This window comes from Mastigoproctus giganteus, chromosome 9 (assembly GCF_048544385.1).
Source record: "Mastigoproctus giganteus isolate SK-2022 chromosome 9, ASM4854438v1, whole genome shotgun sequence".
Classification (NCBI taxonomy): Eukaryota; Metazoa; Arthropoda; class Arachnida; order Uropygi; family Thelyphonidae; genus Mastigoproctus; species Mastigoproctus giganteus.
Window position 1 is genome coordinate 175,040,729 of NC_143583.1, and position 17,183 is coordinate 175,057,911.

At 36.9% G+C, this 17,183-nt stretch overlaps 1 protein-coding gene across 1 annotated transcript in view; it reads right to left on the bottom strand.

Moving 5' to 3' along the window:
* Positions 1-17,183, bottom strand: part of Uba2 (Ubiquitin-like activating enzyme 2) — a 368,774-nt gene that overhangs the window by 144,216 nt on the left and 207,375 nt on the right. The window contains exons 10-11 of the mRNA XM_090382009.1: positions 5,778-5,929; positions 5,438-5,531 (exon numbers count right to left, since the gene is read on the bottom strand). Coding sequence (XP_090238135.1) covers positions 5,438-5,531; positions 5,778-5,929 — 246 coding nt within the window. The remainder of the gene's footprint in view (positions 1-5,437; positions 5,532-5,777; positions 5,930-17,183) is intronic.

Consider the following 17,183-nt stretch of genomic DNA (forward strand, 5'->3'; position numbering starts at 1 on the left):
TACCTTTTCGATTACTGCTCCTTCAATCATCATATCCCTTTCTGTGGCATACTTGTACATCATTACTTTTGTTTTAGCCATATTTATCTTTAGTCCACAATCCTTACTAACTCTGCTTAACTGATTTATATTTTCCTCTAATTCTTTGGGATCGTGGCTTGTGACCACATTGTCATCTGCAAATCGTAAATGGTTTAGGTACTCTCCATTCACATTGACTTCTTTCTGCAACCAGTCTAATCTTCTGAAAGCTTCCTCAAGGGCAGCAGAAAACAACTTCGGAGATGTGCCTCCTTGTCGAACTCTTTTCTCAATTTTAAATTTACTACTGTCTTTGTCTAGTCTAATAAAGGAGGTAGCATTCTGATATATTTTCTTCAAAATCATAATATATAGGGTATCTATGCCTTGTCTTTCCAGTGCCCAAAACATTGCCTTATGCTGTATGGAGTCAAATGTCTTTGCATAATCCACAAATGCCAGGCATAATGGTGTTTTATATTCATTCGCTTTCTCCATTGGCTGTGACATTACGTGAAGGTGATCCATAGTTGAGAATCCTGTCCTAAAGTCAGCTTGCTCTTTTGGTTGATTCTCACAAGTATTCTTTCTAATCTGTTAATAATGACCCTTGTGAACAACTTGTAGATGTGTATAACAAGCTAATTGGTCTATAATTTCCAATTTCTGATTTATCTCCTTTATTATGCAGCAAAACTATGATTGCATTATTCCACTCCTTAGGCGTCACACCTTTTCTAATGCATTTTGTGAAGAGTCTTGCCAGTTTTTGTGCCTTCCAATTTTAACAACTCTACAGTAACTTCATCTTCCCCCGGGGCTTTCTGATTCTTCATTTTCTTCAATGCACGTTCTACCTCATCAGGAAGGATATCAGGTACGTTGTATGTGTTACTAATTTGCGATCCATCTTTTTCACTGCTGGCATCATTCCCTTGCTCCTTTTATAACTCTTTACAGTAGTCTTCTTCTATTTGAATTATGCCTTCTTTGCTATTTAAAAGTACACGATCGCTATTCTTCAGCTTCAGTATCATTTGTCTTTCGGTATTACTGCTCATGGCTGCTGATTTAAATCCTTTGTTTTCCCTTAATGCTTGTTCTACTTTTCTTGTGTTAAATTTTCTTATGTCCTCTCCGAGTCTCTTTCTAATGGCTTTGCATAACTCAGTATACTCAATTTTCTCGTTGTCTGTATTTTTCTTGCTCTTCATTTGTCATCTTCAGTTCATCATAACAAGTGTTTCTTGACTAATTTTTTCTTCTTTGGATTTCTTTTTACCTATAGGTTTCTTGGACTTCGTCACTTTCAGAAAGTTGTAATATTCCTCATCGATATCTTGGTCCCAAGCAGTCTGTAGAAGTTCAAACTTGTTCTTAAGTTTGAGCTTCAAATTCGCATTAAAGACATTTGATGTCTTTAATGTGTTTTCATCTTACTGTTAATTTACATCTTTACAATTAAGGGTTATTTGAATCTGGGAAGAAAGGGATAGGGAATATCAAGACATACAAGTAAAGTTGTTGATTTGGATATACATGGATAGAACAGAACTGCGACATCACGAGGAAGCTTCACCATTGAATAAGAGCTACCACATCCATATGGCTGCGACAGGTTTGGCAGCTTAAGTTTATTGCCTTCAATGGAAAAAGAAGCCTCAGAGCTAATTAGTCCAGACATGGTGGTATCTGCAACCAATTAGATCAGCTGATGATGACATATATTAAACTAGCCACACTCAATATTATGACATTGTCAGGAAAAACTAAGGAGTGTGTGGACATCTTAAAGGACAGAAAAATAAGCATACTTGAATTGAGTGAATCAAAAAAGAAAGGAAATCGGTGTAGAGAGTTAAAAGAGGCTATTACCTATATTGGTCTTGGGGGTGATATAGCGACGAAGGGTGTTGCCATCATTATAGACCACAGGATTAAGGAAAGGCTACCGGATGTGAATAATATCAGTGACAGACTCATGTCAATTAAACTGCAAATGAATGACAGCAAAACATTGAAGACAGTACAATGTTATGCACTGCAAACCGGTTGCGAAGAAATGGAGAAGCTGGAGTTTGAGGACAAGCTCAAAGAGAACATCATAGGTGGAGATATTGTTATCATGGGTGACCTGAACGCAAAGGTCAAAGTGCAGAGACAAGGACTACAATACATTATGGGCCCACACGGTTGGGGACCTAGGAATGATGATGGTGACAGGCTGTTGGATTTCTGTTTACGGAACAGCTTGGCCATAGGAAACACCTGGTTCGAGAAGAGAAAGATTATGGTTGGGACGGTCAACAGGAATCCCTCCTTGACTATATACTCTTGGATAAAGAGCGACACAGAAGTGTCAAGGTCATTCCTAGTGTCTCCTTGGGTAGTGATCACAGGCTAGTTGTTGGAGTTTTAAGATTCCCTAAATTGAAGAGGATCAAAATAACAAGAGAAAGAAAACTAAGGGTGTGGAAAGAAGAGGAAAAAGGGGCAATGTTCAGAGATTTCAGGAAAGTTGTACCTAAGACAGTGGAACAAGAGAGAGAGAAAACTAAGGGTGTGAAAGTTGAAAGAAGAGGAAAAAGGGGCAATGTTCAGAGAAGAGTTTAGGTAAGTTGCACCTAAGACAGTGGTGAACAGTGTGGAATCAGAATGGAAAGCATTCAAAGACTGTACAGTAGGACTGACAGAGCAGGTTTGTGGAAGGACAAGCAATAGAAGGAGATGGAAAGAAACCCCATAGTGGGAATGATAGGACAAGAGAGGCTGTGAAAATCAAGAATAATGCATTAAAGACCTACTTTCAGAACAGATATGATGAGAATAAAGAGAGATATGAAACCGTGAAGAGAGAGGCTAAGAGGATAGTTAATTAGGAGAGAAGACTGTGGTTAGAAGGATGGAGTGAAACTACAACAAGATATCGAGAATAATAAAAAGACGCTGTATGGTATGGTGAAGAATAGAAGAAGAGATGGTGAACAGAGCAAGTACTTGATGGATGAGAATGAGAACCTAACAACCAAGGATGAAGAGATAAGAGAAACATGGAAGAAGAATTTTGAAAATTTGTTGAACGTGCAGGACAGCCAGCAAAAGGGACAAAGGCAGGTTGATCATAGAAGAGGGTATGGAAGAGAAGATACGGAGAGAGAGCAGACAGACTTGACGTGGAATGATGTAGTGCAGGCATGGAAATACATCGAGACAGGTAATGCTGATATGGATGAGATAAATGGAGAGAGGCTGAAGGCTACAGGCAAGGCAGGGATACCAGGGAGATACAGACTGTTCCGTAAGATCTGGGATGAGACACAGGTGCCGAAGGAATGGAAAGAAGGTTTGATCATCCCTTTGTTCAAGAAGGGCAAACAGGAAAGAGTGTTCCAAATATAGAGACATCACACTAACATCGCATGTGAGTAAGCTGTATGAGTGTTAGAGTGGAAGATAAGAGGAACGATTGAAAATAGGATGGCCGAGGAATAGTATGGCTTTAGGCCTGGCAGATCGACGGTGGATCTAATTTTCTGCATCAGGAAACTGATTGAAAAGTGTCATGAACACAATAAAGAATTATTGATTTTTGGATATAAAGAAAGCGTTTGATGCAGTAAAGAGAGAGAAAGTGTGGGAGAAACTTTGCCGTAAAGAGAGAAAGTGTGGATTTTCAGAAATTTGGGAATAGAGGAACATCTTGTGGAGAGAATTGAGAATATGTGCACCAATACAGTGAGCAAAGTAAGAACAGTGTTGGGGGCTGATGGAGAGTGAAATAACATCAGGTTTGAGGCAAGGAGGCATCCTGTCACTACTACTATTCATAGCTGTCGTGAATGATGTGCAATGTAGAGTGGTGGAACAACTTGGACAGGACCAAATGAATGTCATGCTCTTTGCAGATGACCTCTGCATATGGGGAGGGAGCAGGGAACAAGTGCAACAGCAAATTGATATAGGGGCCAGTACGGCCAATGAATTTGGACTGGCTTTCAGTCAGGAGAAGAATGAAGTAATGGTTCTAAATTGGAGTGGTGAGCTTGATGGATACATTACAATGGAAGGGAAAGAGCTAAAAATGGTTAACAACTTCAAATATCTAGGAAGCACCATTACAAAGACTGGAGTGATAAACGAAGAAATGAGGAGAAGGATACAAGCAGGCGGGAATGTCTATAGGTAGACAAGAGATCTGATCTGGAAGAGGAACATACCACCGAAGTGTAATAAGGCTATATATCAGTCCAAGTTTCAGATGTGTATGCATCTGAAACTTGGCCGCATAATTCAGGGGGCAGAAATGAGATTTGTGAGGAGCATAGCTGGAAAGATGTGATTAGGGAGAGAATTCAGGTTGAAAAACTGCAGATTGTAAGGTCCTGTTTGAATTGGTTTGGACATGTCAAGAAGATGAATGTTCTTCTTTGCGAAGAAGAATGTTTGATTTACAATTAAGGGACAAAAGACCAAGAATGAGATGGCAAGACATGATAAAGACCGATGTCACTGAGGAGGAAACCGGAGTGATATCAACGATGGAGAGAACTACACAGACAGGGCATGGTGGCAAGGCTTCATACATCGACCTGAGGAATAGCAGAACGATGATGATTAATGATTTCAAAGCAACATTACTAGTTCTGTACAGAACTTAAGAAAAACACAACAGATTTGGAAGAAATATGTTAAATCTGATTCAAGATGGAAAGAAATGTTTTGCCTTCACTTATGAAAGAAAAAACAGCTGTTTATTTTGTTTTCAGAGGAATTGATATCTAGATGGTTAGCATCAATAATTAAATTCGATCTGTCTCTCTAGTGCAGCTGTACCGGAGTATATTCCATAGGTCAGGGTGGGGGAAAATCACACGAAGCCTCATTAGGTGAGCACATGAATATTAATAACAATAATAATAGGGTATATCTAACAATTATATAAGCAACTTAAACAATGTTATTTGTGATACAAAGCGAATTTTCTTATACACTAAAAGCAGCAGATACAATGGCCCTTGTATTCATTCTAGTATGCCTGCAGGCAACTAGTGCTGTGACTTACTTGGTATGGCTAGTAGAAACTAGCTAGTAGTGACATTACTATTCAGTGTACTTGCTGTCAGAATCTTTTCAGATTTTACCAATATGATTTTTGGTTCTGTACCCAGGACTAAGGTGATTGGCACAGAACTAAGAGTGTGCATGATAATGACACAACCAAGGGATATTACAACAAATAAAATATGGCTGGAAACCGCTTCTAGTGATGAAAGTGCAGAGAATATTCTCTTTAAGTTTTAAAAATATGAGTTTTGCATTTTTGTTCAAATTATGCTTTAGAAAATTCTCTCTCTATTGATCAATAGAAGTTGGAGTCATCATTTTACAATTTCCATCAAATAACAAAATTACTCACCTTTAATTTCAAATCGACTTGTCTGTGGAATGTCAAAACAGTGGGCTCTAATATTTGCACAGGCAGCTACAAAATCCATGCAGTCATTATTGTCCTAAAATTGAGATTTGATTACTTATAAGGGATAATACTCATATCACATATTTGTAAAAGATTAAGAGCTGGAGGGGAAGGGATTATATGCATTACTACTACTATGCTTTACAATAAAAACTTCTATAATAGAAACTTATGATATGGGCAAGTTCTTAACATTATAATTTTACTAACTTTAAAAATTAACAAGCTTTAATAAATGAAATAGTATCGAAGATAATTACAGAATACAGCAGTTACTAACCTTATCCCAAACTAGGTGACCTCCTACACTTAGGGACTGAATATTTTTTTTCAATGCATACAAACTATTCTCAAAAATTGCAGCACATTCTCTTATACTCCAAATCTCTTGATCTTTAATTCCTGGTTGACTCTGATTACTAGTACCTGCAACTGTAGGTAAAAAAAAAAAAAAAAAGGTAGATTTACTACAAATTAGCCATAAAATGCCAAATTTAGGTTGGTATTTTATGGCTAATTTATAAGATATGAGGAAGTTAATAATCATTGGTTAAGAATAACATGTACATATGTACATCAATTACTAGCTTATTATTGCAGTTCTTACCTCTTTTTATTTTAATAAAAAATGATGATAGATTAGCGAATGCTGATTTTTTATATAAGATTACAGGCCATAATGGATGGCCTACTTTGTGTAATATGACAGTCCCAAACATGTACGGCAAAATATTGTTCCTAATGCATGCTTATGTTTTTTAGAGTGCATAAATTTATTTCTTTGCCGGCTTTAAGTTGTCTGAGAAGATTGTCTAACTGATATTTCAGTCTAGAGATTGTATGTGTTATTGATTTTGTAAGTGTCATTGTCCAAAAGAATTCCTCAAATTTTCTGTATGTGGACTCGTCTAAATTTACAGTAGTGTCCCCATTGTCGGCTTTTTGAATAACAATATCGGTGTCTTTCCGGAGATTTGCAACTGTTGTGTATTAATGTTGGGACATGTTCTAATATGTGAGTTGATGATGTCATTCGTCTCATGCATCAACCAGTTCTTGTCAAGATGATTTTCTAGTTTGGTCTGTAGTTCGATTATACTGTCCCTAATGGGATAGCGGTTATTGTTGGTAGCAAAATTAAACATGCATTCAAGAGCGGCTAATTCTGTGGGTGAAAAATTTGGACGAAAGGTTCACGACTGATGTTGAACGAGGGTTGTGTGTTCTGCATGTGAGCACAATCCATTTTTTGTTGTGTCTTTCGTTTATTGCATTTTGGCTAGCATTAATGTGTTATTCTGATCTACACAAGTTAGACCATGAGTCATGTGACATGTTCATTTTTTTTTAGCCAGAATCTATAATAGTGTATTTGGCATAATAAATTGTATTTGTCTCGAGATCTTTTCTGTAATTTGTATTTAACAATAGCTAACGAAGTTTTCTGAATAATATAAGGATATTTCCAGCATTTTTCTCTTCGGGATAATGTTATTGTTAAGACATTTCTTAAGGCTTTTAATGTATAATTTATTAGAAAATATTTAATGAGGATTTTAGAGTATTCATGACCCTGGTTCACCATTAATGGATCCACATGATTAAAGTAGAAGTAGGAAATTACGGGGGGCAGTGAATAATGGGCTCATTCCACAGGAGTGCCTCTTTATCCCTTTACCTTTCTCATTTCTAGGTGGGCAGTCTTCCTGTGACCACCCAGTGGCTAAATGCCAAAGGAACAGTAGATCAACATAACCCAACACTACGCAAACATTAAAGCTCACACTATCTCTGGAATTTAGAGTTGCAGTGTCGCAATGTATACTATGTGGTGTGTGGGAATCCCCAGTGCCGCTTGACAATATACACAATGTCCTTCCTGCATACATTGTACTCCCCATATTCAAATTCAACCTCACTTATGCCTGAGTGACACTGTCTCCACTATCCCCATGTCAGTATTTGATGACTTGACCAGTACTTCAAATTCATCAAATTTATTTACTATGCTCCTAGCATTGGCATACATGCAAATACAGTCAGTCCTCGTATAACACGTTTACACTACACGAATTTGATCATACACAATTCGCCTTTGGGTTTACAAGAAATGGCAGGCAAATGCGAAATCACCCCAACTGAACGCAACGCAATGTGACTACACCTGATCATAAATCAAAACCTGTTTCTATACTTGTCCCTACTTGTGGAAGAAGAGGAATTTTAAAAATAAAAAAAATCATTTACCCTCCTATTTGCTCTTAATTATTTTTATAATTCCTCTTCTTCCACAAGTAGGGACAAGTATAGAAATGCAGTTTTTGATACATGATCAGGTGTGGTCCCCTGAAGTTAGTTCCCTGATTAGTGCAGTTACCTGATTATGTATTAATATTATTTTTATCTAACATGAGATTTTAATTTTATAATTTTTCTCCCCCCCCCCCCAATAGCTTTGGCAAGAGACCAGAATGCTCGGCTACCATTAGGGCAAGAAGCAAGTTTTCTACTCTTAGACTGTTCAAACTTTAGTTTGGACTGAATAATAACTGCTTTACAATTGTTGAGAACTTTGGTGTAGGCAGAAAATGAAACTGAAGAATTAGAAACAAGCCAATTACGATATGCAACATTCTTCTCTTGAACAGCCTTAGCACATTTATTGGAAAACCAAGGTTTAGATAAAGGACGAGATTTTAAAGTGGAGTGTGGGATAAAGGATTCCATTCCTGCAAGAATAATTTCACCGACACGATCTAAGCAAACGTTGACATCAGAAGTTTTGAAACAGTAATCCGACCAAGGAAAAGAAGTCTCGCAGGTCATCCCATTTTGCATTCTTGTAATGCCAAACAACACAAGGTTAGGAATACCATGAGATAAAGGTTCCATTGGAGAAGAGACAATCACCAAGTTGTGATCTGAAGTGCCTCAAGGACCTCTCATTTCGACCGTGTACTTAGAATGGTTGTTTGTGAGAAAAAGATCAAGCGTATTGGCTGTATGATTAGGATTGTCTGGTATTCTTGTAGGTAAATGAACAATCTGTGCTAGGTCATTAGTAATTGCAAAAGCCTCAGCATCTCGACCTGCTGTGTCGGTGTGACTAGAAAACGGAAGCCAGCTGGAGTTGTGAACATTAAAATCACCAAGGAAAATTACCTCACTGTTAGGAAAGTTGGACTGGAGAAAGTCAAAGAGCTCCAAGTGATTAGTGGAGTTGGGAGAAGAGTAGAGACAACAGATGAATTTGACACAATGAGATAGAGAGATTTTAAGCCAGAGAAGATCAAAGAGAGGAGATTCCAAATTGCCAAGTATCTGATAGGGAATGTCAGAATGGACGTATGTACAAGTACCACCTTTGAGGCGAAAGGAATCATACAGCGAATAATTTTGGCATCTGAGATGAGCAGTAGTTGAATCAACCGATAACTGAGATTCTGTCAGAAAAAGTACATGGGGTTTGGCAGACTGCAAGTGGAAATGGACATCGTTGAGATTAGAATTGAGACCACGTATATTTGTGAAATGAATTAGGAAGTGCTTGGGAGGTTTAGATCTTTTTGCAGATAAGCTTACTCTATTAGTTTGACAATTCATGGCGTATTCAATAGTAAGAAAAAGTGAATGGGACATGCTGTATGAAGTAATGAAATTTTTGGATATGGGGTACATGTGGTAAGAATATACCCAGATCCTTGACATAACGGGGCCTCGACAATGCTCCCTGCATACACACTACTCGGACTCTCTCCAGTCACTATCTGGCAGAGTAGAGGTAGAAAGATTATATACTAGCTGATCCGGAAGCCTCCTAGAGAGTTACCAATAGGTTCGGTCCGGTGTACTAACTAGTGGATGGCCTGCGAACACCGTTTTAGAGCTGTACCCTCGCAACATGAGGAATATTGATTGATGACTCAAAAGTCATCAATCATACTGCATGATGGAAGAGATAGGGAAGGGTTGACCGGAACTTAGCTCTAGAGATAAGCCTTCAAGCCTCTAATAAGCAAAGTGGTTGTATTTCACCGGTTGATGAGAGTCATCTACCACCTAGTACTGCCTGGTAACAGAGGGGCAGCATTCCTACATGTGGGCGCCACACCTCGACCCCTGCTTACGTTGGTTCACACCTGGGTGGTCACCCACCATGTACTTGTGCATGGAGGTTATACCCGGGATTACTAACAGCCACACCATCGTGAAGATGCAAGCAGAGGATTTGGCTGTCAAAGGCCGTCCGGACTTCGCCGAAATTGGGTCCACTTGACTTGAGTGTCACCCGAATATCAGTTCCATCAGCGTTTTAGACTCCCAGGTAGCAAGTACAGCTTGTCTGGCATATCTGAGAGAATGTCTGTGACAACCTCAAGGATCTAATACTTCCCTATATAAAAGTCCACCAAAATAAAGTGTTCTGCAGTCTATCCCAGTATATTAATAGAAAAAAAAGTATGTTAAATATAATGATACAAAAGTGGTGTACGCTACAAATATTCAAAATTTATTTTTTACATATACTTTTCATTATTAATTATGATTTTTCCCAAACACTAGTGTTCCATGGAACACAGTTTGAGAAACGCTGCCTTAAAAGATATGTGCTCTATAATGTCATCAACTTTTTCCCCTGGCAGACATAATCTGGTCTGATTCCACTTATCCTTTTTGCACAATATATTTTCCCATTTCCCTGACAATTGAGTCACCAACAATAACTAGCTCCTGTGGGACCAGCGCATTCTGCCCTGAGGGTTGCCATTGTGTTGCCTGGTGCATAAGAGTGAGCTCTGGTGTTGAGTTGGGCAGCTGAGAGCTTGATGGGGCCCCCAATTTTAATTCCTTCGAGGGTATCTACCTGACTCTTCAAACTCTTATAGTGGCCATTCAGAATGCTGAGCTGGCAACTAATTTCTTCACATTCTCTTTACTTAGCATACACAAAGACATCCTCCATGACTATATCATGTCCTGTTGGAGAGAGATCCATAAACATGTCTCATTTTGCACAATTTTTTTAGACTGTGATGCATTGGAGAATCACCCCCCTTCGGTTTTCCCCCGAACCACAGCACTTTCGCTACTTTGCGCATGTTGGTTTGCTGCTCCAGTCTGGGGCATGATTTGTGTTTAAATATAATTTAATTAACAATAAAAATTTAAAGGATAACAGTACTACGTATTATGCTCTCTAGTTTTACGTTAAACCTTACGCTATCAAGTTTGAGATATACGTAATGCTATTCCATATCATTACTACACAATGGCGGCAAGTTTCGAACGGTACAAGTTTTACCAATAATAAATAATAACCCACAAAATCTCGATCTAAGTTCAAAATAAACTAAGTATCGTAATTAGAAATATAAAGCTACTTCTAGAAGGATAAATTAATATGCCAATTAAGTCAATAAAATGGCAAAAATTAAGAAAAACTTCTTTATTAGCTTGAACCATAAAAACTTCACCAGCAACAAGCTAATCTCATTCCCAGATTGGAGCTAATGAATACATGGTTGGTTTTTTTTTTTTTTTTTTTTTTTTTTTTAGGAGCATTAGCAACTAAGTCCGTATTGCTCCGGGAATATGCGGTGGTCATTCCCTGACCTTTCCGCATCCTCTGTATTTGGTGGTGGCAGGATCGAACCCCGGTCTAATCAAGAAGCATGTGTTACGCACTGCTACTCCTTCCCACCTGGCTACAGAGGTGCCTAATGAATAGATACTCACTTATATCAATGCATCAGTACATATCACAAGAATAAAACTTTTGCATATTGGAAAATGTGACCTGGAGTGCTCAAAAGAGTAATTCATCTGCGTGTTGACTATAAAGATCAGTTAATTGCATAAATCGATTTTATATTTTTATAAATGAGTCCCATCATGCCTTTGTGTAGTAGTTAAGAAAATTAAACGTCAGGAAATGAAGTTATCCTTCTCATCAAGTGCAGAGTTCATCCTTCCAAAACTGAATTAGTGTCAAGAAACATTTTTGAAAAAAGAGCAGTTGTGGACAACTACCTGTGATCCTCAACACTATATAGCATTCATATACTGGTATGCGATTTCATCCCAGTCCATTGCAATATTGCCAACTGCATTCTAGATATTGAAACTTTTCTAGTATTCGCTTAAAACTGACTTATTTCTCTATCAATGGCATTAAAGCAAATGTGATTTCATGGTAGTAATGCTTGAAATTACCAATCATAATGTGGACCATTGGCTGTTAGACCAATGTCATATTGGGAGGTAAGAAGATTGTCTTTTCCATCCCTTCAGCTAAATCATCAAAGTTGTCTGGATGACAAGAACTGTCAGGCATCAGCAATGCCTACTCCACCAAGTTTGCTTGAGGTTTACTTAATGAGGTAAACCTTAACTGCATGGCAGAAGTGACGGCAGAACCACTCCTGATAAGCCAAGTTTCCTGCTTGGCATCCAAATGACAAAAGCTTTCAAACAAAGCCTTTCAAAGCTCTTGGGTAATCAGTGTCGTAAATGAGTGTCAGTTTACCACTTCCAGAGCAGTAAATTTGAAGCGACCAGCACCACTGCCTCCCATAAGAAGGCAATTATTTATTATTAATGTATTCAGTTCGTCCTTGGATTAGAAATCATGCTATAGAAAACTCTCTGTAGCAGGGATGGCAAGACTGAAATGAGACAGCTACAAGATTTGGGGGAAATAAAATAAATTATATATATGTATATAAAAAACTGTAAAAACAATAAGTTAGGAGAAAGAAAGGAAAGGAAAATGATGAACATGAACATAAGCGGCTGCATAAGCAAAATCCAAAAACACATCGTGTAAAATATAGAAGCAACATATTAATAAAAAAAAAAAGTGGAAAATGAGTAAAGAAACAAATAAATAACAAAGACAGATGCTGAAATGAAAGATACAGGGTGCGAATACATGATGAAAAAAATTAGAAAAATATTAAATATAGGACAAATATAGCCAAAATCATAAGCCGATAAATAATAAATTTAGACTGGCACCACTTGACCATGCCAAAGCCAAAAAAAGTTTGAAGTATCACCAAAATGATACAATAAACCAACCACAAAATAAAACAGATATAAGACCAACAAAACAAAAGGAACAAAAAACAGATGACTGTTGCATTCAATCTCACCAGATGGCCCCTGGATACAACAGCCGTGAACAGTATTGCATTTCGAACGCAATACAAATTAACACAACAAATGGAGACATACATTAACCAAAATGCCAGCCTGCCGAATCAATAAAATCACAGAGGCTCTAATACAGTACATACCAATAAAATACATAACAGAAAAGCTTGCACACTCACAAATAGACCAGACTACTGCCAAAAAGAATGAAGCTGATAAGAGAAAATAAAAACAGATTATTTATTTATTCAATTTGCTCATTTTACACTCTCTCTCTCTCTCTCTCTCTCTCTCTCTCTCTCTATATATATATATATATATATATATATATATTTTTCCCCCCCTCCAACAATTTAAACCGTCATCCTCAGAAACTGAATTTAAAAGTTTCATTGGGATATAATTTTGGATTTCAACAATTTGCAGGTGGTTGATTGCTAGAACAAATTTCCATCTGTCGTTGTAGAAGTCGACAGCTTAAATAAATTCAAGGCTGAACTAGACAAACTTTTGGAGTGAATGGATGGGTGAAATGGGATTTTTTTTGGCTGATGCTATATAAGCTTGCTTTCTTGCATCATATGCCTTTACTAATGCTAATTTCACCTACATCTTCCATAGTAACGTATTTAATTATTCATTAATATATTTATTAATGATATTGATGAAAGTATTTCAGAATTAATGCATAAGTTTGCAGGCGAGTAAAAAGTTGGCAAGGTGGTTAACAACAGTAATCAGGGTAAGCTACTGCAATGAGATCTAGAAAAATTTGCCAGATGGACTGAGAAATGGCAGTTGAAGTTTAACATTGACAAATGCAAGGTACTCCACCTGGCCAGCAGTAATCCAAGATTAACATACCAACTGCGTGGTACTACACTCGGGGTGGGGGGGAGGACTTAGGGATAATTGATACAGAACTTCAGACATATGAAGTTCTGCACAGGCTTGCCAGGGCAGCTCACAACATTTTGTAATTAATATACAGGAATTTTTCTAGAAGGAATAAGGAGGTGATTATCCCATTATATAATGCAATGGTCAGGCCCCATTTTGAGTACTGCACACAGGTCTGGAAGCTCATTTTAGGAAAGACGTGGAACTGTTGGAATGAGTACAGAGAAGTGCAATGAGATTGGCAAGAGGAACAAAGGGATGCTTGTAACAAGGAAGTCTTCAGTTCTGCAAACTGAAGTGTGTGAGGACTAGACACCTGCAAGGTAATCTGAATGCGGTGTTTAAGGCTTTGAATGGAATGCCATTCAAAGCCTTAAACACTGCGGTCAGAGCAGGAAGAGGAATTCCATCAACATTGAGCTTGCTCAATGTTGATGGCATTCCTCCTCCTGATCTGACTGCATACAAGGGAGCAAAAATTCAAATTGAGGAAGGATGGTGGCAAGATAGATATTTCATTTTTCTTTTGGCTGATGTTTTATAACCTTGCTTTCTTGCATCAAATGCCACTACAACTAGTACTGCTGCTAATAATAATAATAATAAAATTAAAGGATAGAAACTGGACTGACAATAGAATATTAACTAAAAATGGATTAGGAAAACTCTGTAAGAAAAAGGAATAATCTCTGTAGGAACATGGAATTAAGGTCTCTCAATGGGAAAGAAGAAGAAGAAATAGTAGGAGAATTATAATAAAGAAAAATTAAGATTTCTGTACTGACTGAATCTGAAGGGAGAGAAGGATATAATGAGTGTGGGACATTATATATTAATGAAAAAGCTGCTGAAGGCATAGGGATCTTAATACATGAATAAATTAAATAAAACAGAGAACAAATATATTGAAAATATACATACAGGAATCGGGAAAGAATATTACACTTAAAAATGAAACTACAAAAGAAAACATTAAACACATTAAGCGTACATGGCCCGGAAGAGAAAAAACCTAAAGAAGTTTATAAATTCTATAATCATCATCATCATCATGAACTTGGTCTGGCTTAGGTCTTTTAAGACCTGTTCTGTTGTAGCTCTTGAGGGTTGGTCTTGGTCAACCCACATCTCTCTTGCCTGTAGGTTTATAGTTAGAGGCTAATTTTGGGATCCGGTCTGAGTTCATTCGTTCTATGTGGCTTATCCATTTTTTTCTGATACCGTTTATGTCATTTACTATGTTATCTACTTTTAATTTCTCACGAATCTAAATTTCTTTGGTGGTCTAGTCTTGTAAAGCCTAATAATGGTCTTAAAAATATCATTTGTGCTGCTTCTAGTTTGTGTGCATCTTTCTTATTTATGACCCAAGCCTCACAGCTGTAGAAGAGGGCTGATTTTGATGTGATGTGCAGTCACAATTTTGTTTCAGTTGTCATTTGTTTTCTGAAGTGCCATTTAATTGTTCTGTTCATTTTATTATTTATTTGTTTTTGTAGTTTAATGTGGATGTCTTTCCCATTATTTGATATTAAATTTCCAAAACTGGTGAAATCTGACATTTATTCTATTATTTTGCCATCAATAACAATTTTGACTCTGTTTATCCACATAATCCCATTGATTTTGTTTCTGAGGTGGAGATTTTCATTTCATACTTTTTACCAACTTTATTAATTCATTTGCTGTTATCTGTAGTTCACAATGGATTTTGCAATTATAACTTGATCATCAGCATATAATACAGTTTGAATTTTATTACTGTTGTTCAACTGTATTCCGTTGTTAATTGTTTGTTTCCATTCTTTAATAATTTTATTGATATAGATATTAAATAAATTTGGTGATAGTCCACATCCTTGTTTGACTCCTTTATTGGTGTTAATTGGGTCTGATAATTGGCCATTAGAATATTTTATGCAGACTTTTGAATTTTTATATAGGCTTTGATCACTTTCCGGAGTTGGGTTGGGATATTTTCTTCACATAGAATCTGTCATGTTTTTCCCTGTTTACATTGTCATATGCCTTTTCATAATCAATAAACAGCAGAAATGTTGGTAGGTTGAATTCTCTTCTTTTCTCCAAAATTTGTTGTAATGAGAAAACGGCATCTATTGTGCTTCTCCCTTTTCTTAACCCGCATTGTTCTTCTTCTAAGAATTGTTGACTGTATTTATTCAGTTTATTATTTAGTACATTAGAGTATAGCTTTGAAGCAGTTGATAGCAGTGTTATCATTCTGTAGTTGTTAGGGTTATTTCTGGAACCTTTTTTTGTGTAAAATGATTATCCTGTTTCCCAATCTTTGGGTATCTATTGCTTATGCCTTATGATGTTAAATAATTTAGTAGTGGGTTTTTTAAATAAGTTGCCACCATATTTAAATAGTTCTACATTCAAATTGTCTATGCCTGGGCTTTTTCGGTGTTTTGATTTTTGTAATATTAACTCTAGTTCTTCCATTATTATATTTTCTTCATCTCTGGTTATGACAGATTCATTTTCCAATTCCCTAGTGCCGGGGTTATACCAGTTTGGAATAGTGTTACTTCCATTCTGCTTGAGAGATGGAGTTGGTTTTTATTTGATCATTTGTGCCTAGTTGTAATTTCTTAAAAAATTTTAAAACCTCTTCTCTGTGGCCGTGATATCACATTCTAAGGATTTAACAAATTTGTCCCAGTAATCTCTTTGGATTCTTCTTAGTTTTCTGACTTCTGCTCTAAGCATTTTATATTTTATGTGTAGATGTAGGTCTTTAGTTTGTAGGAACAGTTTATAGGTCTTTCCCCCCCCCCCCCCCCCCCATTGATTGTTTGTTTCAATTCTTCATTCCAAGTTCTTAGCCAATTTTTATTTTTTATAGGTTTCTATTCAAGACTTTCTTCAGCAGCTCCCAGAATTGATTTTTTCATGTTTGACCAGATTTCCTCAATGTTATCACTTTCATCTAATTTGATGTTTATCTTTCAATCGACTTAATAGAGGAATTTAGTGCTTTCATCTTCCAACAAATGTATTTTTAATTTCTTAGTATTTTCTTCTTTTTATTAAGATAATTTCTTTTTATTTTGAAATTGCTTTCTACTAGGTAGTGATCACTGTCAATTTCACTGCCTCTGAATACTCTAGTGTCTCTAATTTTATAATTTAAATTTTTGTTAATGATAATATAATCTATTATAGACTGTGTTTCTTGCTTCCCATGTGAATTTATGGATATTGTGTCTGAAAAAAAAGTTGTTGTTTTTGTTGTTTGGTTTTAGGAGCATTAACAACTAGGGCCATATTGCTCCGGGGATATGCGGTGGTCATTCCCTGACCTTTCCGCATCCTCCATATTTGGTAGTCACGGGCTCAAACCCCGGTCTAATCAAGAAGCACATGTTACGCACTGCTGCTCCTGCCCACCTGGCTACAGAGGCACCCTAAAAAAAAGTATTTGTAATTTTAAGTTTATTAAAAATGCAGAAGTCTATCAAGCATCTTCCATTATTGTTGACCATGGGTTTGCCTTCTGATCCTATACCTTTGTCTACTGATTGAGCACCAACTCTTGCAATAAAATCTCCTGCTAGTGTGAGATATTCATTTTTGTTAGTTTGGTCTATGATCTCTTGTAATTCAT